This window comes from Gymnogyps californianus, chromosome 1 (assembly GCF_018139145.2).
Source record: "Gymnogyps californianus isolate 813 chromosome 1, ASM1813914v2, whole genome shotgun sequence".
NCBI classification, from domain to species: Eukaryota; Metazoa; Chordata; class Aves; order Accipitriformes; family Cathartidae; genus Gymnogyps; species Gymnogyps californianus.
The window spans coordinates 22,092,868-22,119,383 of NC_059471.1; the positions used below are offsets into that span (position 1 = coordinate 22,092,868).

General features: G+C 38.1%; 1 protein-coding gene across 7 annotated transcripts in view; it reads left to right on the forward strand.

Annotated features, from left to right (window-relative positions):
• The window catches only part of CDK8 (cyclin dependent kinase 8), an 86,029-nt gene extending 59,723 nt beyond the window's left edge, over positions 1-26,306 (forward strand). For 2 of the 7 annotated variants that reach the window (XM_050911062.1, XM_050911077.1), the window contains exons 5-13: positions 2,662-2,719; positions 5,509-5,640; positions 7,794-7,937; positions 10,607-10,676; positions 11,727-11,799; positions 18,478-18,575; positions 19,975-20,053; positions 20,173-20,331; positions 25,015-26,306. In XM_050911062.1, coding sequence (XP_050767019.1) covers positions 2,662-2,719; positions 5,509-5,640; positions 7,794-7,937; positions 10,607-10,676; positions 11,727-11,799; positions 18,478-18,575; positions 19,975-20,053; positions 20,173-20,331; positions 25,015-25,140 — 939 coding nt within the window. In that variant the 3' untranslated portion in view covers positions 25,141-26,306. Of the gene's footprint in view, positions 1-2,661; positions 2,720-3,907; positions 3,950-5,508; positions 5,641-7,793; positions 7,938-10,606; positions 10,677-11,726; positions 11,800-18,477; positions 18,576-19,974; positions 20,054-20,172; positions 20,332-25,014 lie in introns of those variants that run through there. The other 5 variants (XM_050911068.1, XM_050911095.1, XM_050911073.1 and 2 more) reach the window with 5 other exon arrangements.
• The last annotated feature ends 210 nt before the right edge of the window (positions 26,307-26,516 follow it).

Sequence of the window (26,516 nt, forward strand, 5' to 3'; positions counted from 1 at the left end):
CTTATTTTTCTTTGCAAATAAATTTCTAATGTGTCATGAGTTGCCCAAAGAGACAAATCTGGGGAGTTGTTTTTTTCTCCAGATGGTGGACTTGACTCAAAGATATCTAACTAGAATCCCTGACCCATGTTTTTACTTTTGTTAGTGAACTTGAATGTTTTTCAGGGAGTCCTTAAAGTACTTGTGTTTTAGGAACACCAATACTGTCCCTGTACTGCTTTCTGGTAGATATTCCCCTATTGAAATTAAATACTGATTAATGGTCTTGTTTGGAAAATTCTTTCAACTAACGATGTTGTTCCAGGCTACTAATGCAATAATTTTAGGAATGGGAACCTTCAGAATAAGACCTCTGATTTTATTTTGCGGCTTTAGAAGACTCCTACACAGATTTCTAAATTGTCTGTATTTTTAAACGTTTTCTTTAAATCCTTAGAGGGAAAAAAAAATCTGAGTGTGAATCAAGCTGTTGCTACTTATTTTGCTAACCAGTACTGTCTCATCTCTTTGTGCTTTGTCTTCTCGTCTGTACCTACCTTGAACTTAGGGTAGAAGATCTTTGGGGCAGGGATTGTTACCCAGTGCTCTGCTGATTAATCATCTGGCATAATGGAGTCTTTGTGTGAATATGGCTCCTTGTCCCTATCAAAATCCAAATAGTAAAATATTTTAAGGTAAAAACATCATGAAGATGTTACAAGCATTTTTGTAGAGTATTCTCAACCTGTGAAAATGCGGGGGGCGGGGGGAATTATACTTTAGGTCAATGTATTATTTATCTGAAAAATTTTAGTGCCTGTGTAACGGATCGTTAAGTTTACTCAAAAATATTAATTAGACATGTAGCTTATTAACACCCCAGATATATTGAAGCAGCTTTTGTAAGAGATGCATATTTTCTCTTCAAGGCACAGCGTAGCAATAGAATGGTTTATGTGGTGAAATTATGTGTTTTCCTACCTGGCAGTTTGAATTGCTTTAAACTTCAACACTAACTCTGAATTTAAAGATTTATGCTGCTTGTTTATTTCTAGGACTTTTCTAGAAACAATCAAAATTGAATGCTTTGTGAGCTGTGTGCCCACATACTGCATTTTTATGTTGAAGCAGTACTTACCTGGAGTGTATGCCTTTATCAAAAAAAACCCCAAAAAGCGGTGGTGGTGGCGTGGGACACGAGTTCTTCTGTATATCACTGAGCTAATGCAGCACAAGTTCAATCTGTTGTTATTGCTGTTGGAAAGATAATGGGATATATGTTACCTTTTTGATCACAGTCAAGCTATAACACTTCTTCCGTCTTTAACCTGCTCTCAGAGAAGAGATGCAACACCTCAAATTTCTTTTACGTATTTTGTATGTGGATTGTACAGTTTCAGAAATCCATGTTGGAGCCTTTCATAAGCAGTAGTAATTAAGTTTCTCAAGGAAATTTTTTGCTGGATTATTAATTTTTTGCACCTTGTTTTACGCAGTATAAATCACTTCTAGATTGATATCAAATTGTGGTCTTTTGTCTCTTTGAATGTGTTTACACCAGAGCCTGGTAGTTTCAGGAAGACTTGAGAATTTCCTAGAATACGTGTTTGGTAAATCATACTAAGATATTAAGATTTATTATATTAACTTTTAGGTAGCCTAAACAATCTTGCTGGGATACTTTTTTCTTCAGATCAATTTAAACTGGGAAAGCAAAACAAGAGCTGTAACTCAGCCGTATTATAATTCTTACAGTTCACAACTGAATAGGAGCCCCTGTTTTGTCCAGGATTTACAGTATGAATGGGGATCTAAATCACTCCATTTCAAAAGAAGTCTAGAATACATTTTCAGCTTTAGTTGTGAGTTTCCTGACTTTTTTCCCTCAGAATAAGCACTGCAGGTTTGATTTATATAAACAGTGTTAGCATTTGAGGAATCTTCTGACTGCAGATGCCGAGACTGGATTATGAGAAACAGGACGGCAGAAAATATAGGATTAAGAAGTGAGTGGTTATGTTTCTAACCAGCTGAACTCTAGCTCAATTCTTTAACTCGCCTCTCTAGTAAAAGAAAGAAAGGGAAGATGGAGAGAAAAATAATGTAAAGGCAACGCTTTCCAGTTTTGCAGCTGTCTGAATTGGTATACACTTGTAAGTAGGAATAATTTAGATAATTTTTTTCTCTCCAATATAAAGTGATATGGTAATGTTTAATCTGTATCTCACTGGGGTATTTTTTATGTAAAATATGCCTGCAAATGTGCCTAATGACCCTGGGCAAAGCATGTTGTAGAGCTGGCTTCCCGTCCCTGTGCTGGAGGAGCAGGTGGTAGGCAGCAACGGGACTGCCTCCCGCCAAAAGGATCTAGGACAATTTTGGTAGAAATCTTGGTGGCTCGGCGACTGCCGGCTCATGTGGGTTGAGGACAGACACCAGGGTGTCAGTTAGGGAGCATGGTGCTGGAGCACAGAAACACCAAAAAGAAACGTGAGGAAGATGCAGTCAGGGCGAGCCTGTGTCTGGGTCCTTGCACAGCTTTACTGTGACAGAGAAACTTGTCATTTTTATCAAAACAAAGTTGGTTTAAAACTGGCAAAACAAAGCTTAACTAACTTTTCAGAGACTTATGTTTAGGTTTATCGTGGTATATGTATTGTATATTTATTTTTTTTTCCACAGAAACCTGCTAATATTTTAGTTATGGGTGAAGGTCCTGAGCGAGGAAGAGTAAAAATTGGTATGTTTATATCTTTGATAAGTCCCAGTGTAGCATTTAAGTTAGAATGTTCTGAAGGTGCAGTTGTACCACCTAAAGTAGTCACTGTAATACTAGTATGTGCCTGGGCACATTGCCTAAATGCTGTTTTCTGAGTGACTGGCTTCTTGATATTAGCCCCATGCGCCAGTTCTGACGATGAAATGCTGTAGCCTCATGGATAAAAAGTGGAAAATGTCATTATTTTGTTTAAGTGGGTGTTTGTGTGGGGTGGGGGATTTTGATATGGGGATAAAGATGACAGCTAGCTAGGGGGAAAGGAGGAGAAAGAAATGGGATTTTAAAATTTCCTCCATTTACCCCTGTAATGCCATGACATTATCTTGCTGCTGCTTATAAAATCTAAATAGGGAACTACTCATTACTATAAACCTTAAATTTTATAGTGGAATCAAAGGTGGCATTTAGCCTACAAAATGTTCTTGAAAGGGTAGACAGGTCCCTTGGAGATAAATGCAAGGGATCTTAAAAGTCCAGAAAACACAGTAATCGAGCCAAAATGCTTAGTGAGAACTGCTAAATGCTCAAACTGGGGTGTACCAGGGTAGGAAGGACCCAACACTTTCCCCACTATTGTAACATTTTCTGGTGGGAGTTACTGTTTGCAGTGAGAAGATAATTTGTAGAACTTCAGTTGTTTTAAATTAAAGTAAATAAATAAATAAAAAATAACTGTAGTCTAACAGTAATAAGCTATACCAGGCTGTGCATTAGTGTGGTGGCAGTGCTTTGATAGCAGACTGCTAGTGCACAGCCTACTTACATTTGTTATGTTAATGCAGCCCTGTTTGGAAGGGGTTTTTTTTAAAGCTAGTTCATCTTTTTCACTTCCCTCTGGCTTGCTTTTATGAGATTATTCTTCTGCATTGTTGCTCTGTACTCTTACTGTTTTGTTTATCTGAACTATATTGTTAATCACTAGCGTAATGATTCAGGGTAGGATTTTCTTAGAGTGTTCAGTGCTGCTCTAGTTCTTCCCTCGCCCTTTGAAATCCAAGGAGCAGACGGGCCAGGGCTGAACACGTCTGCAGATCCTACCCTGAAAGTTTTTAATGCCCTTCCGAGGTTTAAAGTTGACAGTAGAGATTGAGGTCTTCTCTGTACAAAACAGGTACAGCACGGACAGCAGAAGGGAAAATTTCTTCCTATTACCTTATTCTTCACGGAGCGGTTGCTTCCAAAATTGAGAATGTAGGTCATCCTCTGGGCACGTTCACTTTCAGCTGTGGTGGTGGTATTTACTGTACACAACTACTTGCTAGTAATTGCACATAGACCACCCACTTATTTCTTAATTTATAGTTTTGAATTAATTTGGGAATAACTTAGAACACAACTAAATTTAGTCAGACTCTGTTAATGGACAGGTGAAAGATTCTGTATCGGACCACCAGTCCTCTGAGCCATCCATTCCCAGTGGGGGAAGAGGGAGGGGGACCCTGGATTTCTAAGTGTGTTATCAAAATGTAGATTTTTTTTCTTATTATTTTCTTAAGATAGTACCACAGCAGGAAAAGAATGCAGAAGTTATACCCATACCAAGGGCTTCCACTTTTCCAGTGTAACTAATTTTTCTAAAAAATACATAACTGGTATTTAAATTAAAATAATTTTTGTAGGCTTTTTGTGTCATTTTGAGTCAAATTCACTTTCTGCCAACAATTTTCCTTATTTTTCATAGGTACTAGTGACTTGATCATATCTTGAGTAATCGATATTTTAATGTAGAAAACTGTAAAATGTTTCTCTTTTTAAATGCATTAAAACAATCATAAATAGGAATGCATATGAAAAAAATTAAGGATTGCGTAGTCAAGTTAGAGACCCATATTTACACTGCAGTTTTCCTTCAACCAGTGAGCTATAGCGTGTAGGTCCTTTTCCCTCAGAATGGCTACTCATCTCATTTCATTCGAGTCTTTCTCAGCATGTGTATATCCCTGCACCACAGAGTCCCTCGGTCTTGGGATTAGAGGAGTGGTGGGTCGGGAAAGCGATTTGGTGGGAGAAGGTGCATATTTTAGTCTCTGCCCATTTTTTTCCTGTATCTACTTATATTTGGTAGTTCAGACAGTTTTTTAGGCAGTTGTGTACTACCAATTCTAAAAAGCAGTTTTTAATGATATAATGCCCCCAAACAGCATTTTAAAATCATAACCTAAATGGTATTTAGTACTGGTGTCTTGATACTGGAAATATGTCTTGACAGAAAATGAGCAGGGAGGCAGATGCTGTAGGCTTAGTTGCTGTTTTTGTGTGAAGGAAATCTTGCTACAGCTAACTTCATGAGAAGGGAGCTTTTGTGATGTGCACGTATGTATTATAAATCATTCTAACCTTTGCAGAACCTGCATTTTGCTCACATTTAAAATGCTGCTTCTTGAAAGACCATCCTGTAATAACGGAATATTTTACTGGAGAATATCAGGTATAATGAGTCAGGATTTACCAGTGTCCTGAGAAGTGAGTTGATGCGCTTTTTCAGAACAATGGTTAATTCTTTGTTCTAAATGGCTCATGTTAGTAATGATTTATAATGATATACTTTATAGGTGATGACATCCAGTAACTTCTACAAAAGCTTTAAGAAAATCTGCTCACAGAATTCATATCTGCTGCAGTCTGCGTTTGCATTTTATTTAGCAGTGATGGTAGCGCTAACAAGTAAACTCAATCAGTTTGTTTTTTAAAAAAGAAAATAATTGGTAGTTTTCCTCAAATTTTAAAGCATCTCTCTTTGAATTTTGCAGCTGACATGGGCTTTGCCCGATTATTTAATTCACCTCTGAAGCCTTTAGCAGACTTGGATCCAGTAGTTGTAACATTCTGGTATCGAGCTCCAGAGTTGCTTCTTGGAGCAAGGCATTATACCAAAGCTATTGGTAAGTAAATTGGACGAAAACTTACTATTTTGTTCTTTATGTAAAGTGTACCCAAATATTGAAGCATTGATAAATAGTACAAAGGACAGTAGCTGAGTTAAAGGTATGTTACTGATTTCTTGAAGAAATATTAAACTTTGACAAATTGTTTAGTTTACTATGGTCTCTGGCTATATATAGGAGTGAAATATTTCTGGGGTTTGGCTCCAAATGCCCTGCGATGCAGTGTAAGTTTATATGGCTTTCACACAAGACTTTCATAAATGCTGTTAGAGGCAATACAAAATACGGATGCATCTTCGAACTATTAGTAGAATCCATATTGTGATGATGATGAGGCACAGTGCATTAATTTTATTGCAGAGGTTTTTACCTAGTGTAATAAATACATGAAATAAGGAATGTACAGAATGGAGAATATATTGGCTGCACGGAAACTAAAGTATAAAAATAAGCTGCATTTTAGCCTCTTTCTGTGTCTTTTTCAAAGCACAAGTGTGAACAGGAATTGCTTGAAGTAGTGAGATGTGGTCAGTGTCATGCAACAGGCTATGCTATGATGCTGCATCAGGCATATGCAGAAAAAACAAACCTCACAGAATGCAGACGCTGTGAGGATGGCATTAGTTACATCAGCTTAATGCTGCATCCTCCTCACCACTTAATTCATATTTATCAGTCTGAATTTTAACAGCTTTGGCATGGCACGGTTGACTTCGCTCTGCCAGTCTCTGCTCTTGCCATTTCAGGGGTAAGGGGTCACTGATAGCAGGAGCCGGTGTGTGCTGTGGCCGTAGGACAGGGGGAATAGCCCAGGAGCAGGCCGGAGGGAGGTTCACTTTTAGTAGATGTGAACAGCCTGGTCGTGGAAGGGAGAGAGACTGTAGGGAAGAGGACTGGGAAGTTTTTCTCTTGCTGGCTGGTTTAAAAGATAGTTAAAGCCTGGCAACCATTTTTGGGGAAATAACTTCCCCTGCAATGCACCACTTACTGTGCACAAACGTGGAGGTTGTATGTCAGCATACATGTTGTTGTTTCTGTAACCTGAAATTCTTTCCTCAGACCTTAGCCATCATTTTTTTGAGATCATGTCAGTGTTTTTGTCAGAAATTCTAATGTTTATGACTTAAATGTATTTTAATTTACTTTTCTGTTAATACTATATTTCTTTTATAGGTTAAATACGTTTCTTTATATGTTCGTTTAAACTGCTTTTTTTGTTGTATTTGCATGTTCCTTCACTTTACTGGCATTTTCTTCTGCTTGCAGCATGTGAAACTGCATTGATGGTCATAGCCTTTAGTACATAATTTTTTTTCAGCAGAGATAAAAACTGACTGTATACAAACACTGAGTAATGGGGTTATGCTCTCTGCATCATTTGCTTTTGTCCTTGTTCATGACCTTTTCTTGTTCATTCAAGGTTCAGTGTAGCATTACTTTATGTAAGTTAAAAATTGCATTTGTATATACTAGAAAAAAAATCAGGAAAACGACTGGGAAAATTCAGGCTATCTGATTTTGCAGATTGGGACACAACAGTTAAAACAAAGGGTTTTGGTTTTGGGTTTTTTTTTGTAAATGAATGTTATCAAAGAAAGAGGTGAGGTATGTGAGCATGGAGCGATTTTCTTGTTACTCTCTTTCCACAAGGTTTTGTAGATAGCATTTGGTTTATTCCCATATCACTGCTTTTCAACTTGTATTTTTTGGGTCATTTAATACTTATTAAACCCAGTGGCTGATCAGAGAGGGCACATTTCTTGGTGGGGACAGTATGGCAGTGAATGAGCAGGATGTTGGTTGGCGTGTCTTCATTTGTATTTTATGCATGGACAGCTACCCAAATAGTTTCCTGTGGTGTTTTTCTTAATCAAATTAATTTTTACAGCAATAAATGGTAACTACACTTTAAAAACCCCACAAAAACTTGTATGATACTCTCTCAGCTCCTGTGTAGTTACTGAATTACGTACCTCTATCTGTAGCTAAAAGGAGAAGTCAAGGAAGTGTTGCGCTCCTACAATAGAAACTTGAAATTTTCAATGCAGGGACCTTATCTCTGATAAGCTAAAACCTAACATTCTACCTCACCAAGATGCTTTTGGAAAGATTGATTTGATTTTTTTTATTTCTGTTCTCCTTTTTTAAAGATATTTGGGCCATAGGGTGTATATTTGCAGAGCTGCTAACATCAGAGCCAATATTCCATTGTCGACAAGAAGATATCAAAACTAGTAATCCTTATCACCATGACCAGCTGGACAGAATATTCAATGTAATGGGATTTCCTGCAGGTACATACTGTACTTTTTTTATCACTGCTGTTCAAAGAAAGATATCTGTATTGCTTTCTTTGCATATGAAGGTGGCAGCTGATCAAAGCAACAAAGCTGTTCAAACACAATCTTTATTTCATGAGTTATAAATCTAGAATCTAATGGTCATATTAGATATTTTTCCTATTAATGGTAGGATTATCTTTGCGTATACACGTACCAATGTTTTATAATTTTAAAAGATCATGTTTAATGGTGGATGATTAAAAATCAAAAGGAATATTTCTGCATTTCTTCAGTACTGATTATAGATTTGGAAAGCAACTGATGATTGTATGAAACCAAGCAAAAATCTATACATTTAGTGAATACTATACAGATGTTTAACTCATGCTAAATTAAACATAGCATTTGGAAGTAGGGCAGAGTATTTAACTTTTTTTTCCTCTGGTAGAAAGCTTGTGATATGGAGAAAATGTCTTTATTCCAAACCGGAACAAAGGACTTGTTGCATGAACCAAAACAATTACAATGTGGATATCACTTATTGCATTTTCCCCTCAGTGTTGGTCATATCTTGTTTTTCTACAGGCTGTCTTGCATCTTTTCAGTTAATGCTTTGTCTTCTTGTGTTCATATAATCTCAGATGTCAGAATAGCAGGGACCTTATTTTTACTTTTTGGTCATCTTTCTCCTCACTGCTTGTGTTCCCTGCTGTTGTCCATTCACTATTAATAATATTTTTCTTTACTGTTCTGGTGGACTTTCTTCTTCCTATCACATGAATTTTGTGGTCTTTATGTTTGTGTGATTATAGAATTTTGTTATTAAATTTGCTCTTATTTTTCCCTTTGACTTTTTTTTTTTGTCCTATATGTACTTCATTGCTTGTATAGTGCTGTATGAGATTCCTGGAAGTGTTGCCTTTGCATATTAAGTACTTATATTTTCTTGAAAATCCCCCCTGATTTTGCTTCTTTAAGCAATACTGTCCTTTTCTGCTTTTAGCCTAGAATTTTACCCTTTTCTTATGCTTTTCTTACTTCATTTGGGTTTTACATTGTCTTTGTGTAGCTTACATAAATAGATGATACTCTCATTATTGTTTTCTAATTGGTTTAAATAATCCTTTTCTAATGGTCTCCATTTGATTTTTGAAGGTCTTTGGTTCTTACTAAGTGTCCTGGTTTCAGCTGGGATAGAGTTAATTTTCTTCCTAGTAGCTGGTATAGTGCAGTGTTTTGGATTTAGTAGGAAAATAAGGTTGATAACATGCTGATGTTTTTAGTTGTTGCTAAGTAGTGTTTATACTAAGTCAAGGATTTTTCAGCTTCTCGTGCCCAGCCAGCAAGAAGGCTGGAGGGGACATAGCCAGGACAGCTGACCCAAACTGGCCCCAAAGAGCTATTCCATACCACATGACATCATGCCCAGTATATAAACTGGGGGGAGTTGGCTGGGAGGGGCAGATCGCTGCTCGGGAACTAACTGGGCATCAGTTGGCGAGTAGTGAACAATTGCATTGTGCATCCCTTGTTTTGTATAGTCTAATTCCTTTAGTATTATTATTGTCATATTATTATTATAATTATTTTTCCTTCCTTTCTGTCCTATTAAACTGTCTTTCTCTAAACCCACGAGGTTTTGGGTTTTTTTGATTCTCTCCCCCATCCCACTGGTGGGGGGGAGTGCACGAGCAGCTGCGTGGTGCTTAGTTGCCAGCTGGGGTTAAACCATGACACTAAGAAATATTATTTTTCATTTAATTGCAGCAAGTTTTTTTTCTTTTTAATTGACACTTGCCTTATTTGAAACAGTTTCACATGTCTTTGGGATAGGGGATAGGGAAAGAGGAGAGTCTTTTATTTAAATAATAATTAAATCATTAATCTCTGATTTATTTATTCACTTAGTATTTTTAAGCTCCCAGTGTTCTGCAACTGTAATAAGACTTAGTAAAGATTTGACTTGAATTGAACTACTTGCCCACAGAGGCTTTTCAGGAGTTACAGAGTGTAATACATTTGAGGCTAGGTGCTGGTAGTGATTTTTTTTGTTTTATTTTTAAATCTATTTCAGGTTTTGTCTAAACAGAAAAGTTGAGATGAAATATTCTTTAATTTGAGTGTGCAAATGTTACTTTTTCTTAACCTTTTGTTGGCTAACAGTATTTCTTTTACATTGAGACAGCAGAAATTTACACAGTACCCCTGGGCATTTTCCTGTAACTAAAGACAGTGCTGTGAGAATGGAAAATCCCTTAGAAGGAGACAGCATTTGCGGGAGTCTTGTGTACTCCTATCCCAAGATCACGACTGTGCCTGAATAAATTAAATAACAGTCCTGAAGAGTGCAAGCACAATGGCTGACATGTTTTTCTTCTGTGTTATTGTTTGGGCATGTGGTGATCTTCACTGTAGCCAGCAGGTGTTTTTTTTTAAGTTCTTGAGTTAATCAGCACACAACTGGAACCTCTTAGGTGTTGGTATTGTGAAGATTTATTGTGAAGAGGTGATGAAGGAGTATGAGCCAAGGAGTAGAAAGAAATAAGTATCTGCAAGGTTAGAGAAGCAGACTCAAAAAAAAAAAAAAAAAAAAAATCAGGGTTACGGAGATACTTGGAAAGCCTTTGTTTTACCTGGGGGAGGGGAAGGAAAAAAATTATTAATAAATATTGATTTTGCAGATAAAGATTGGGAAGACATAAAAAAGATGCCTGAACATTCAACGTTAATGAAAGATTTCCGGAGAAACACGTAAGTCTGCTTTGAGTTGAGCTTTGTTAAGAAAACATATTTTACTTCTCCCTCCCACCCTAAATTTCTTGTAGCTTAAGTTGTTTTCTATGTAGATGCCAAACAAGGACTATGACATGGTTATGACTTAGATTGTGAAAACAGAAAAATAAAGTAGTTTCATAATGATGAACTTGGCCTGTTGAGGTGGTGTGAATCAGAAGAGTAGCTAGAGACAGACTGTAAATGGTAAGGTGGCAGGTGTGAAACGGGTGATGCCAGTAAGACCCCACACAGCTCTGAAGATTGCTGAGCACAGTTTGTCACAGCTGTTTCCAAATCTGCGGTACTGGAAATGATTTTTCTGTGATAGCTGCATAAAAGGGATCTGGTAACCTTATACTGTTTCCAGCAAACAGTGGGTGTAAGTGTCAGGTTTGATGTCTAGGGTAGCTTATGAAGGCTAAAGAAAAGAATACCTTTCAGTTTTGCTGTCACATTGCCAGAGTCTAATACATGCACTTAAGACCCTACCCTGTTGCCGTGTTTCCATGCTGAGGGATTTGGGGCTATACTGTTATATACATTTCTTGCATCTGCCATGCTATTGTAGCCATTTAGAAACCTTATTTCTGAGCTCCTCTTCAAAAAAGTGAATTCATGGATGTTCTTGTAGCAACCTGTATGTTGCAGGAGAGTGTTAAGATGGGCTTAGTATTTATCTCCATGTTCACTGGCATTAGAAATACACAGAATGAAACTGTGTAGTAGTAGAATTGCTAAAAGGCAGTTTAAATCCAAGTGATAGTTTGCTGTCTGCATGTGGGTTAAAAGTGTGCTTTTTGTGTGGATGTGATGTGTTTTTTACAAGCATGTGAGGGAAAGAGAAGCATTTCTGTAGTGTCTGTTTTTTAAGCAATCTCTGACGTTGGTAGTTGTGGTTTTTCCCTGCTTAGTGGATTAGCAATGCAGACTAAACTGTTCTTATTAATATGTTTTGTGGCTACTAAGAAGGCTTTGCAGTATTGGTGATTTGCATATTAGAAATGTCACGTTTTTTTCCTTTTCTAGGTATACCAACTGCAGCCTTATCAAATATATGGAAAAACATAAAGTTAAACCAGATAGTAAGGCATTCCACTTGGTAAGTTCCTGCATGCATAAAAAAATCAAACCTCTCATATAAGTTACAGTTGTTCAAAGGGAGAGTTGAGCTGGTGTCAAGTACACTGTGACTAACTTTATTTTATAAATATTATACCTTATTTTATAAATGAAGTTAGGAATAACTGATACTCTGCAATCTGAAAATTGCAGAACCACTTTGTCTTCTCACATTGATAAACTGATTCTGCGAGTCATTCGCTGGATTAGGTACTGTATCGAGTATATCAGAAGTTTTCAGTCTTTAAGTCATGTTTACTTTGTAATTATATTTGCAGTGTTGCTGCAACTCGTAGCCATTTTGCTGCTTTGCATACTTTTAATAGCCTATTTTTTATTTAAAAAAAAATTCCTGAATGCCTTATTTTTTACATATTCATTATTAAGCTTACATCTTACAGACCTAAAACAAAAAAAAATTAACTTGAGACTTGAACATGTAGTTTGGAAAACTTTAGTACGTCTTCCTGGTGCGCTAATCCTTTGTAGCTTTCTTATGACAACTGCCTAGTAGTCTTACAACAATGATTTTCTCTCTAGAACATATAACTTTTTTTTTATGAAGACTCCAGTTAAAATTATACACTTGCTCAGCCCTGGAAATGCCTGCGTTAAGTTGTTTCAGAAATTACTATATTGGACCTTTTCTTCTGTGTGTTAAAGAACATTCAAGTCTCTGAAATAAACTTTGTATATATTTTTTTAATATATATATGGAGAAGAAAGAATTTAAGTATATCTAGTCTCTCTGAATGGACATTCTCCTTGATGTTTCCTCCTCAGATTACATGTTTTCAGGCTAGAATTATAAGGTAAATATATTATTTGGTGGGGGCAGGAGTGAGGGAAGAAAACGGGAAGCCTTTTGATCTTGGAGGTGAGAGGAATAAATCGGAGAAAAGGGAAGATGATTAAGAGGCCTGGGTGTCTTAGGACCACGCAGCTTTTGTTCAAGTCATTGGAAGCTGTACCTTCTCTGATGATCAGACTCAAGGGTTTTTAAGCAGCCGTCTTTTTTCTGTTCGGTACTTTTTCCTCCATATAAATTTTGGAATTTATCCTTAAGTCAGAGCAGCTCTGAGGCAACATTCTTCTTGTGGCATACTGCATGAGCATTTTTGAATGGGGGTTTCCAAGCAGATGAGTTATACTGCGACTGGTCTAAAATAGAATGTATATTCAAGGTTCAGATTAAAACCAAAAGTATAACCAGCTGAATCAAGTAACCGTTGCAAGAAGTTACCTGGCGGTTGTACCATTATGCATCATTTACTGTGAAGTGTCTCTGCTCTCTAAAGTTAAAAGTTGCCGAAATACTAGAGATGTTTACATAAGCAAGGAAACTAGTCCTCTCTGATAGAGATTTTGGATTTTTGATGGATTTTTGTATCCAAACCAATTGGAAGCTGCTGAGCAGTCTGTATTATTTGTATGTAATGCATATAAAGTTTATGTTGATATGTGAAGAACTGAAGTGCTCATAATTAATCCATTTTTACCATGTAGCTATTTATAACAGAGCTTCACAAACGCATTTTTAGTATTTATCAAGATGTTCTTATGTTTTAGTATGACAATACATACTTTAAAGATATTTGACATGAGTAGATAATACCTCATATTCTTATCAAAGCCTAAATAATATTTCTGAAAATTATATTAAGTAATTCAACAAGCAAAAAACAATGAACATGAAGTATCTGTTGAATATGATGTTTTGCGTAGGATGGGGTTTGGATATAAAACCTCATCCTTGGACTCTTAAGTGAAGCAAATTGAGTGAATTTGCAGATCTTTCTCATCAGCCACTCTAGGCAGGTGTTCCATAAAATTATGCAACTGCGTGCATCAGTACTTACCTTTCTAACTTCATCTTCTTTGAGAACAAACATGCTGCTTGTCACCTACAAATTTGACTTGTGACATATTTGGAGTCTAAAGCTCTCAAAATTAAGCTTATTTTGCTGTACCAAAAGCGGCTAATTATCACTAGTGGCAAATAGGTGAGAAAACTCAGTCAGTTCTGCCTATTAAAATCAGTCACGTTAGATTTTCATATCATACCTAAGCAATCTGAGGTAAAAACCTTTTCCATGCAACAACCTGTATAACATGGCCACTGACTTCATCTTCAAGTAACATAAGTGCTTTTCCCCTCCCTCGATTCCTCAACTATTTCTTTCTCACCACTCTCCAGTCTGCTGGCTGAACACCAAGCTCAGGTAAAATTTGCTGTACATCTTGGCGGTCCATAAGACAACTTTCTCTGAAGGAACTAGCTTCTCTTACAAGTTGTGAGTGCTCTGGCTAAACCGACCTGAAATTTCTCATCTGCTCTCCCAGTCTTGCAAGTTTAGAAATTGTTTTCAATAGAACAACAAAACTAGACACAAAATAATCACATGAGAATAGCTTAAAATGCTTACTACAGTGTTTTCTCTTCTCCCTGCGGTGTCACAACAGGGTGATAACTGTTTGAATGTATTCAGCATTTTTGTTCAGCATGTTTGTATTTATACCAAAAAGCAGTGGTTACATTAAAATGCAAAATCAAGGAATGGTCCTTTTCCAGGCCGCTACTACCCCTCCATCCTTGGTCATATCAGTTAGTACCGAACAAGAGGACCAGGAGGTGAGTTTGAGCATGGACTCCTGACTGAACACGCTGCTCAACTGCTACCTCTCCCACTCGCTCCCGTTTGGACCTCTACCCACCTTCCCCTCAACAAAACTGGTAGCGAGAGAGAGCGCTTCATGCAATTTGGGTGGTGTCAGTGTCACACAAGCTAAAAAGCAAGATATTTAGTAGAGTGGACATAGCCATGTTCTTTTGTACCTCCCATAGATACAGACTGTGAGGGAAGTACTGTGAAGTTTATCGCTAATTAGCTCTAATAGGATCCTCTCAGTTTTCTACTCACTGCTGTCTGTCAGGACAATTCACTGAAAATCAGATCCCATTTAAAAACCCTGGTCTTTCCAAAGTAACATCTTAAAAACGCTGTTCAGAGGCTGTCAAAATTGGAAGGTGCCTTAGGTTTGCATTCAGTTTGAGGGTAGGCTGAACCGCAGATGAATGCCTTAGGCCCCGCCACCACAGCCTGAACAAGTTCAGCGAATCTCTTGGTACCAGTTCTTCCAGAGATACTCCAAGATCTTACTCTTCAACAAGCTGTCTCTCAGCCCCTTTTACTCTCTGCATCAGAACAGATAAACTGTTTACATCTACTATTGTAAAATAGGCCAGAATTAATAATTCCAGGACTAGTAAACACAGAGTTTGTTGTCATTGCCAAAAATGAAATGTTTTGATTTCCCAACTTGAATTAACCAGATTTTTTCCCTCTTTACTGACATTCATGCACATGGTCCCTTTTCACATGCAGAACTGATGTGTTACATGAGACAACTTTGGCTCCTTCCTGCTTTTGCAGCTTACATTTTTTTTCCACTTCCACTTTCCTGATTTTTTTTTTTTAACTTATTTGTTTATGCCCTAGAAAATGGGTACGTGGCTGCTGCTCCTGGTTGATTGAGTGATGCTTCATCTTTCATTTGGTTACAGTGGTCCATATCAACTGCAGTGATTGTCCGTTTCCTTGTGGATATATAGTTTACTGCATTTTTATTATGTCATTCAGCCAGGTGATGTTTTAATTGAACAGTTTTTAAAATAGACAATATTTGTAATAATAGGTGGAAGATTCAATTCTGTGCTGGCACCTGAACAAGGGGGCAAAATAGGAGTTTTGATCCCCTGTGTGATAATGGTTGCACAGTCATTACACTTTTCTTGTGGTTTCTGTTTTCTGTTGCTGATTAGGACCAAGTTTGCTCACATCTTGTCAGCATGTGATGGATGGCTTTATAACGTAATTGCCAGAAATGATGCCAGAATTTTGCAATGTTTTTTGATTGTGATGTTTTTCAGCATGTTGGCAATTCTTTCTCATTTTTTGCCTTCCCCTTTTCTGGCTCCTGGGATTGCTTTTTGAGCTGTTTGAGAGAACAAGAATTGTTCTGTTCAAACTGATATTTCAGAAAGACTACATGCAGACTCAGAGAGCTGAAATAACTTACTGTGAGTCCTTGTTGGTGATGTGAAAAACAAAACTGGATTGTTGGTGGTAATGCATATTTACTATGTTCTTAACCATGCCATTAAAACTGCAGGCTGAGGAGACAAAATGTATGTTCCGAACTTTAGCTGTCTGCAGCGTGGAGGTCTGCATTGTGGTTGTGTGTGCTCACTTAATAGCTAGTGAAAGGAGATGACCAGTTCAGACATAAATCGTGACACTGGACCTTTATAAAAAGGTGAATTTAATCCCATGAAAAGTATGAATTGCAAATGTAAAATGAATATTTTTTACATATGTAGTTTCTGCATTTCTTGTTAGTTCCATGATAAAAAAAAAAAGCTACACGTTGAAAGTGTAGCATTTCTTTTAAAGATCATTGTCTTTGACAATACGTCATAGTGCAGTTTTGCCTTGGACACTGTATTCTATGGTGAAACACGAAGACTCACTATTTTCCTTTTTCTGTGTACTACCTGAAGGTTATCTCATTCTGCGCATATATATGTTGCTTGTCCAGCACAGCCGTATTCCACAAAACTGCTGGATGGATGGGGAGTAGTATATGCATGTACACCAGACCTTTTGAATAAGAAACACTTTTAGAATGTATCACTGCAATTCAGTGCTAGAGTTAAATAAAATCACTCCGGTCTGCTATTCCTAAAACAGAGAAAAATCTTCAGACCCATGGAGACAGCATGATGTTTCTAATGTGTTTTTTTATTGAAAATTACTGTTGAGATGCTGCAGTGATCAGTGTATAAAGTACAGCCAGCTTCTGAAATGTTTACATAGGTGCAAAATGAGAGTGGAAGAATAAAAACAGTAGAAACAGTAAAAATGGTTTTTAGAATTACCTTTCAATCTTTAACGCTGTGCTGAATTTAGACTTTGTCTGTTACTGGTATTTGAAGTTACTCAAGAGGAGTTCCTGGCTACTTATCCTAAGCATTTCTCATAGCATGTCCATCTAAGTAGCAATGTTTGTAACTCTTTTTATACAAATTTTTCACTTTGGTTAGGTCAATTTTATTTTCTTAAATTTTCATTTGTGAATTACCTTAGGATTTTTTGCTCTGCTGTTACTGAAATATCTTGTATGCCATTTTTTTAAAGTTGGGCATCAGGCAGCAAATACCTAGTGTGCTTTCTAGCCCTCTGTTAACACTTCCCAATGAGAGTAAGAGGTGCTTTCTCAAAGGGTAGGGTTTTACTGGATTTTTAGTTGAACTGAGTTCAGCTATTTTGTAAAACATTATACTTTGCCTTGTCTTCTGCATATTTATACTTTGTGGTCATCTTCATTGTCTTTAACCAACACTGGCATTTTGCAAAGAATTTTTTTGATGTAGTTGATACCCGATTCATCAGTTGTTACAAAGATGAAGGCTGAGGTCTTACACTGATAGCGCAACAGCACCAGAGCTCAGACCTGATGTGGTCATGGAGGAGGCAGCTTATTAGACATCTCTAGAGTGTTTTGCATCATGTCATGCAAAAAATCAACTAAAATTGAAGATTTTGCACAACTGCTCTTTTGAGCAGCATGTAGCACACAGATGTGTTTGAGAGTCCCTATTTGTCTGAATAAACAAGCACACACTGGAGAGGGTGATCAAAAGTTATCTGGCCAGGTGGGTTTTTTGAATGTGTTGATTACTACTTTCTTTTACAGCATAAAGATTTTCTAAGGAGTGACTTCATATAACGTCTTTAAAATACTATGGATGACAATGGAGATGTACTAATATGACAATACTAAATAACGATCAATAATGGACATGGAATCACTTTTGTTTATTAATTGCTAAGAATTATTTTAATTTAGATGGATATGATGTTGCTTCCTGTTAAGTGCAGCATAGTTGAAGAAACTAGGCTAAATATGTGCATGTTACATCATCTTGTGGGAAGTGAACAGACCATTAAAGAGAGAAGGACTTGGGGGTACTGGTGGAGGATGACAAGCTGGACATGAGCTGGCAATGTGCACTCGCAGCCCAGAAGGCCAACCATATCCTGGGCTGCATCAAAAGAAGCGTGGCCAGCAGGTTGAGGGAGGTGATTCTGCCCCTCTGCTCTGCTCTGGTGAGACCACACCTGGAGTACTGCGTCCAGCTCTGGGGCCCCCAGCCTAAGAAGGACATGGACCTGTTGGAGTGAGTCCAGAGGAGGGCAACAAAGATGATCAGAGGGATGTAACACATCTCCTATGAAGAAAGGCTCATTGCAGGGGGGGTTGGACTAGGTGACCTTTAAATGTCCCTTCCAACCCAAACCATTTTGTGATTCTGTGATTGTATGATTAAAGCTGCTGGTACATCGTGGAAACTCTTCAAATGTTTTTGTTAGAACATTTGTGACTGTAACTGAGTGTGCTGGGCTTTGCAAGTAAAAATAGGTGTTCTTCGATGGGAAACGAAGTTACCATTTTAACAAGAGAGAAGAATGTGGTTATGGCATTTATGGTTAGGGTTTTGAGTTCAGACGCATTTGTATCAGCTCATCTTTCAGGAATAATACAGTGAAGTTTCTGTAAATGGTTTTGGTAATTCAGAGCTTTTTATCTTTTGCAGCTTCAGAAATTGCTCACTATGGATCCAATAAAGAGAATTACCTCAGAACAGGCTATGCAGGATCCCTATTTCTTAGAAGATCCTCTTCCCACATCTGAGTAAGTGGTCAGTTTATTAACCTATCAGTACATCCAGAGATGCTTTAGAAATGTGTGCTTTCTCTCTGCTATAAATATGTTTGTGAATATTGAGCTAAATACTTACAACAACCAAAGAAAGCTATAACCACTAAAATGCCATTTGTGGCTTTTAAAATTAAGTAGCATTCTTATTAATCTCTTGCTTTATGGAACTTTGATCCTATTAGTCGCAGCACTAATCTTATTATTCACTGACAGGTTGATTATGCATGCTACAGATCTTTGTAGACAACTGCTAAGTGCCCGCAGGTCCACTTCTCTGCTCCAGAATGCCAGATGACACTCTCTAATTAGTTTACATTTTTCTGTCTTAGCCTTTGTTGTAAATTCAGTGGGTGGGGGAAGTCAAATCTGTGTCTCTGTGCTGTCATCCTTAACAACTTAAATCCATTTTCTGTAGACACTCCTCTTTTTTGTTTGCGCAGGGAGATTTACAAAAGGAAGACGATGTAGGGACAATGAATTATTTCATTAAAAATTAAGCCCTCCTCCCAAAAGACTGGCCAGAGAGCATGATTGTACACCTTTTTAGGAAAGCTATTAGTACATCCTGTGTATGATTCTCTACCATTATCTAGTGAAGAATTTATAAAATATGGTCTGTATATTTATAAGCAATTAATTTCAATTTTAATTATTTCACTAAAACCTACTGGATTATTTGTAACAGCTCCTGACCTGTCTCTGTGATTTAATGTTGTCATGTGAATTATTTGCTTTTGCAGAAACTGCTTTTAGGACAGTATTTGGCTTTTTTCTCAACTTTAGGTTGGCATTTTAATGCGAATACACAATGAGTAATGCTAACAGGTGTACAGAGACTTTATTATAAATACATTTTACTGATTAAAGGCAGGTAAATATTAGCTTGCACTAGCAGTAGCAAATTCATGGGGACCATGAGATATGAATTGACAGATGAAATTTCTAGTTATTTTTAAACTTTGTTCTAGGTGGTTTTATTAATAGTCAGTGGAGTTTCCAGGAGTATTTTTAGTTAGTCCTGAGATTGTGAATTACACAATAGCTGGATTAAGATAGCTCTTTGTGCCCTTGCAGATATCTAACAGGTGTTGTACCTTTCCAGCCACCAGTTTGGTCACCATTTGCCAGAAACTGTGAAAACTATTAGGAGTTTAAATGAGTGTGTAGGAGGCAACTGAAGATTAAAAATAAATGTGAACAGGTTTACTAAGTTTAGAATATGATGAAAGTAAGACAGGGAAAACTTCTCCATTAATTACAGGTATTAGGCTCTGTCTCAGGCAACTTGAAACTAGCATGGGTGAAGTATGAATCTTACAGGTCTAACCCTTCTGTTCTAATACAGTGATAAATAGACTTTTTTGGGGGGCAGTGTTTTTGCAGGTTGTCAAATCCCTTACCCAAAACGAGAATTTTTAACAGAAGAAGAACCAGATGATAAAGGAGACAAAGTAAGTACTGGAAGAACAGTATCATCATGCTTCACTGGCTTTCACACTATTTCCTGTTTTCATGTTATTTCACGTACTGCTTTTGAGTTGAAATTTTTCTTTGTGTTTAAACAATTGAGAAGAACCAGCAGCAGCAGCAGGGCAATAACCATACTAATGGAACTGGTCATCCAGGGAACCAAGACAACAGTCACACACAGGGACCACCACTGAAAAAAGTGAGAGTTGTTCCTCCTACCACTACCTCAGGTGGACTTATTATGACCTCAGACTATCAGGTATTTGTTTTATTCATATATTGTGTATTTGGTTCTCATGTTTACAGCAGTGTTTCTTTAAGCTAAAAAAGTAATTTTGTAAATGTCACTGTATTAACTGGTATTATTGGCATCTTTCAGATTTTTTTCAGATGCATTTAGTTAATGGCTTGCCTGTAAATTGATATGCTGATGCTCTTTAGGTTAGCAGTAAGGAAACTAGGATCGGAGATTATTGCAGTTACTAATTTATTACCGTCATATTGGGAAATGCTGATTGTGGACCAGGAGTCTGTTGTGCTGCACTCTGTATCGCCTAAAAATACCATTCCTTATTTGAACAAGCCTGAAATGGTAGGAGGCAAAGGATATTGCAGTAAACAAGCTGTGAAATAAGAATCTGAAGGAGAGTTTAGTTGGGCAAATGGATGGGAAAGCAATATTTTGGATGACAAGCAGAAAGACTTGCCGTGATGCTGTCATAATCTCTGTTTTGAAGACCAAGGGAGATTCCAGGTTGAGTAAGCCCAGTATTACAGATCTGAAGAGACAGGTGAGGTGATGGTGATCAATGAGTAAGGAAGACGAGGAGGAGTGTAGGAAAAAGCTTGAGGAAAACTTGAAAACTGTGTTCTAGCCTTCCTGCATTTGAGCTTGTGGTCAGACATTAGGAAATCAGAAGATTCTGGAGCAGAAGAATATCTGAGTCTCAACCCAGGGAATGATACCTGAATTTGTGGGTTTGGATGAGGTTACTCCTGGAGACTGGGGAGAAGAGAGTTAAGGACAGAACCTTTAGTTAATGCAAGCTAAGAAATTACAAAAGGGGATCAAGGAAGACTTCAAATGATATGCATAGGAGCAGTTAGAGAGGTGGCAGATTTTGGAAGCCTAGGGAGTAGAAGATTTCAAGATGAGGCATGCTGGTGGTGGAAATGTTAGCCTGCAGGAACGATTACATACTGGTTCACATGGAATGCATAGTACAGAAGGCCAATTGGAAGAGAGTCTTGGATGAAATCAAAAGATGGGGAAGTCAGAAATTACTGGCAGTGTTAATTTCAAGATTAATATCTAAATCTGAGACACTAATATTGGAAACCCACTTAGCTGTGCTTATATTCTGTAGCAAAACTTTGGGAGAGTTAAAGAATGGTGTCAGTAAAACTGCTGCTGTCAGCTCGCTTTTCATAGTTTGATACTGTTTCTCCATAAACACCAATGGGCTTCGAAATCTTGTATTTCAGAGTTTGTTCCTGAGAGTTTCAGATATTCCTAAAGGCTGCCTGGGGGCGTTACCCTCATCCTTATATAAATCTGTATACTTCCAGCATTGGCCAAAACTTGAAAGTACTAAAAAATGTAAAATAAGGTAATTTTCAGGAGCTTTATTGTGAGACCCTTCATATAGTCACCATGTGCCTTTGCTCAGCTTAGCCCAGGACATCAATAGCATATCAGTTTTCAAGTCATTCTCCTTGTATGATCTAAATTTTTAGAGCTGCTTGAAACGTCTGAAACAGTGGTCAGCCTTAACTACAGTGCTGCAATGTGGGGTGCCTCTAAGCATAAACATCGTCTTTTAGTTGGATTATGTATCACAGAGGTCTCTTACAGGAGCTGCATCACTTTCAATTTGGCAAGCTGCAGTCGATTGCTGTTTTGGCCTTTTAGCTGGCTCTTTCTACCACTTCTGTGTGTGTATTTTTAAGAAGGCAAATGCAGCTGTAACTCTCTTAATCTTCCCCTCGTGTTGAGTCACATACCTAAGGAGATTGATGCAGAGGTTGCATGTGCTGTGTCAGGGAGCCCCGTTTACATGCCCTATTTACATGCCACACATGCCCTTCACCTCATTTTGCTGCTGCAGCTTGGTATTTTGAACAAACGTCAGCTTCCACTTCTGTGAGCAAAAGCTGAGGTTTGCTAGTTGAGAAGTCAGAAGACTCAGATTGCCTCCGCAGGACTTGATGTTGGTTTATTTTCAGCTCGGGCTCATCAAAACTTTTGTACTCTCAGGTATCCATCCTAGGATTATAGCTGGGGGCAGCCCTTGTCAACAAACATAATTTCAGAATACTTTTGCCTTGAGATAGTGATAACTGCTACTTTGCTATCTCAGGAGCTCTTATTGGTAACTTGAATGCTCCTGACTAATCTTTTTGCTGTCTGTCTAGGAGGCAAAACACCTGGTTTTCAAAAAAAAATACATCTTTCCCCCGTCTTGCAAGAAGGCAGTGGGTAGATTTGTTCTGATTAAGGTATCTGGAAAACATGGTAATCAAAGGGAGGAGACCTGAACTTGCTGGCAGTAGAACAAAAGCAGTTAAAAGCTGCCTATTGGTGGTTTCAGGTTTCCCTGAAAAAAATTCCTCACATTCTTTGCTTCTGATCCTGCAACTTGAGGAGACAGCAAGCAAATATTACAATACAGCCCTCTGTTTTAATCAAACACCTCTTCCTTTGTTCTTCATTTAATTTGCTCGAATTCCCCATATAAAGCTTGTGAAGAAGGATTGCCATCTCCTGGGCAAGGCACACTAAGACAGTTTCGCTATCCACTCAGAAGTCAAATTACTCTCTGCAGAGCAAGTTGACCTTGTATCCTTTTCTGCCATGCATAAAAATAGTAGACACATGGCGCACACAATTCCTTGCCTTCTCGTTTAAATCTGCAGTGTGACACTTCCAAAGGCAATGTGATTAAACAGGCTGGAGCAATTCCACGGCTCTGAGCTTTTGCTTGTGATAACCCTCTGGGTGCTTAATGGTATTTAGAAAGGATTGGATATTTACATTTGTTCTTAATCAAAAGCCATTTGTTGCACTGCATGTCATGAAAGAATCTGGTGATTTTTAATTGTCTTTGTCTTAAAATAAGATCTGTGTTAGAAGTCAGGATGCAGAAAGTGTTTACAACTGACATGAATGGTCAGTTTTTAAATGGTTAAACTTGTGATAGTTTCCTACATACAGGAGCCACACTTGGGCAAAAAGAATATTCAGGGATTTTTGCTCTCTGAAGTACATCCTGTAGTTGTTACATGGAGAAGGGTGACCCAGAGCTGTGACACTTCTGTTGACAAGTGACTTAGTCCATCTCTCGAGAGTGAAGGCAAATGCCACAAAAGTTCAGTCACTGTGTGAACGGTGCTGTTCCGCAGTGCTGGTTTGTTCCCGCTGGCATTAAGTGCTGGTCCAGCCATTTCTTCCCCTTTACACTATACACCCCTAGAGAATTAGATGAGTCCTGTGAGCATATATTAACAAGTAGAGTTTGCCTTTTCATTTCTGCCACTATCTCAGCATTCTGATTATAGCTTCCATTCTAAATGCTGAACGGCAGGAAAAAATGGAGTTGTTATTTATTATTTCATGTTGCGACTTATAAAATCTGTAAAGCTATTTTGATATTTTACTACTTCAGGATGTTGGTTTACCATAGTTTTGTGTATTCAGGTCTCAGCAGCAATACCCTAGTCCTGGAATATTCACCTTAGAGAAGTTTCCAGACCTTTACTAGAAGCAGCTTTTTCTAAAAATCCTAATACATCTTGTGATATCAAGAGTTTGGAAGTTACACAGCCGTTTCTAAATGCTGCAAAATTTGTGTGTGTGTAAACCTTAACATAAATCTAAAACAGCACAGTAATGTACTGAAATTGTGTAAATTTAATGAAATGTTAAATGCTACTGGTCATATGCTTAGATTGAAAATCTCACATGCAGTCCTTTTTTCCTGTATAATGCATGATGTGTAAATAACTAACTTTTAGGTTAAAATTGAAGTAGCCAGTTGCTGGTTTGCTCAGAGCTTCCTGCAATGATGAACGCTCCACTCAAAAAATAATTGTAGAAATGCTGGTTGAAAGGGGCCTCCAGAGACCATCTAGCCCAATCTCCCACTTGAATCAGGACTGTTGCTAATGCTAAATCAGGTCAGCCATGGCTTTGTTTAGCTGAGTCTTAAAAACCTCCATAGATGGAGACTTCACAGCCTCTCTGGGCAAGTTCTTGTAGCGCTATACTGGTCTCTTAGTGATTGCCCCCCCACCCCAAATGTCCAGCCTGAACCTCCCAAGTCACAATCTGTGGCCATTTCCCCCTGAAATATCTGGTTCCACTGAGAAGCGTGTGGCTGTTGTCTTTAACTCTCTTTCAAGTATTTGTAAGGCTGCTGCTAGATGACACCTTAGCCTAAATAATCACAGTGCTCTCAGCCTTTACTCCTAGGTCACACAAAAGGGTGGCGAGCATATCCTTTGTATAGGAAAATCTCCAGAATAATGCAGAGTGGCTCATCGGCAGTAAGATGCACCATTTGGACCTCCACCCCAACATACCTTCTCGGTAGGGGAAGGGAGCAAGTGGAGAAGACCACTGCCGTGAGCGGTGGTAGCCTTGTGTTACCATGCAGGTGTACCATAGCCGTCTGGAGGGTTTGACTATGATGGGTGTAGATTCACAGGAGGTAATTAGAATGGATAACTGAAGGGTGGTAACTGTCACTTTCTAATCTGGTATTCCTGGTGTTCCTACCTGCACCTGCTGTAATCAGAGTAAGTGAAAAGAAGGCTGGAAGTGCAGCTGCTTTGAGACTGTGCGCGCTTGGTACCTCTTGAAGAAATAAAGCAGTAGGTGAAACTGTCTTGCGATGTACCTGTTATGAAGGATTGCATTTCCTCTGCTTTTACCCCTCTGCAGCGTTCCAACCCCCATGCTGCCTACCCCAACCCCGGACCAAGCACATCACAGCCACAGAGCAGCATGGGATATTCAACTACCTCCCAACAGCCACCACAGTACTCGCATCAGACACATCGGTACTGAGCTGCATCCCGGTAACGTCAATGCACTGTTGCTAATGCTGCAGGACCGGCCGCACAGCTGCCTGCCTGGAACCCAGCTTGGGCCACGAGAATGTACTGTAAAACCACACCTCCAACCTGTCCGATCGCCACGATCCACCCCCTTCCACAGAGCGGAGTAGTGGCTCCCAAATTGTACCTGTTTTTGGGGTTAGACTTGAAAAGAAAGTGCTAGCACAGTTTGTGTTGTGGATATGCTACTTCCATAGTTTACTTGACATGGTTCAGACTGACCGATGCATTTTTTTTCAGTGACAGTCTGTAGCAGTTGAAGCTGTGAAATGTGCTAGGGGCAAGCATTTTTGTTGTCGTATGTGGTGAATTCTCTTGATGTAACAACTTTATCTGACCAATAGTACACGACATCTTTGAACTGGTACTTGAAGCATACAGTATATGTTACCATGGCAAAAAAGCAAACTAACCGTGACTCCGATTGAGACAATTTTGATAGACGTTTATTTTTAGTGACTTTTGTGTGTTGGTTCATTTTCCACCTAGATCAATGTTTTATGACCGACACGATTGCTATGATGAGATTTTTTTAAGAACATGAAAAAGTTTGCATTTTTTCCCAGCAATTACAAATGTCCCAAAGATTAATTTCCAGCATAAGTTTTTGTTTTTGTTTTTAAATCTATGACTTGACTGGTATTAAAGCTGCTATTTGATAGTAAAATAAGTATGTTGTCATTGATATAAACATGTTTGGTTCAGCAAACAAACTAAAATGATTGTCATAGACAGTGTTTTATTTTTTTCCTGTTGGTGTTAATGATTTGTGAGCATGCTTTGGGATTAAAAAAGCATGAATGATATTTCCTAAAAAGGTGCGGCATCCATTCAGATATTTCGTCATGATTTTTGAGAACCAGCTTGGTGTAGTGGATTTTAAATTTTGTTCAGTTAATTATTTTTTTTTAAATGTTCGCACGTTGTTTAGGGGTGCCATTCCTACAGCAGAGGATCAAGGTGTTAGGAGAGCCTTAGAATTTATGAGGAAAAACTTACATACAATGTACTGTATCAAACTATTTTACATGAATGACACAAGTATTCTGAATAAAAAAAAACAAACATTGTTAAAACAAGGTGTTATGTAATAAATTTATTTTTCATAAATCTGCATATGACCTTTGCCTGTATTCCTTTTTATCAGCGACAACACCCCGCTCCCCCATCGTACATCTGTATCAGGTTGTGTCCTGAGAAACAGTATCTGACAGAAATTTTTCTTGCAAGTGGGCAGGCTTCCATTAACTGCTGAGAAAGAGATTTTTTTTTTTCCTTTTTTTCCCTTCCCAAATAGCAGAAAAAAATACAGTGCCTTCGTAAAAT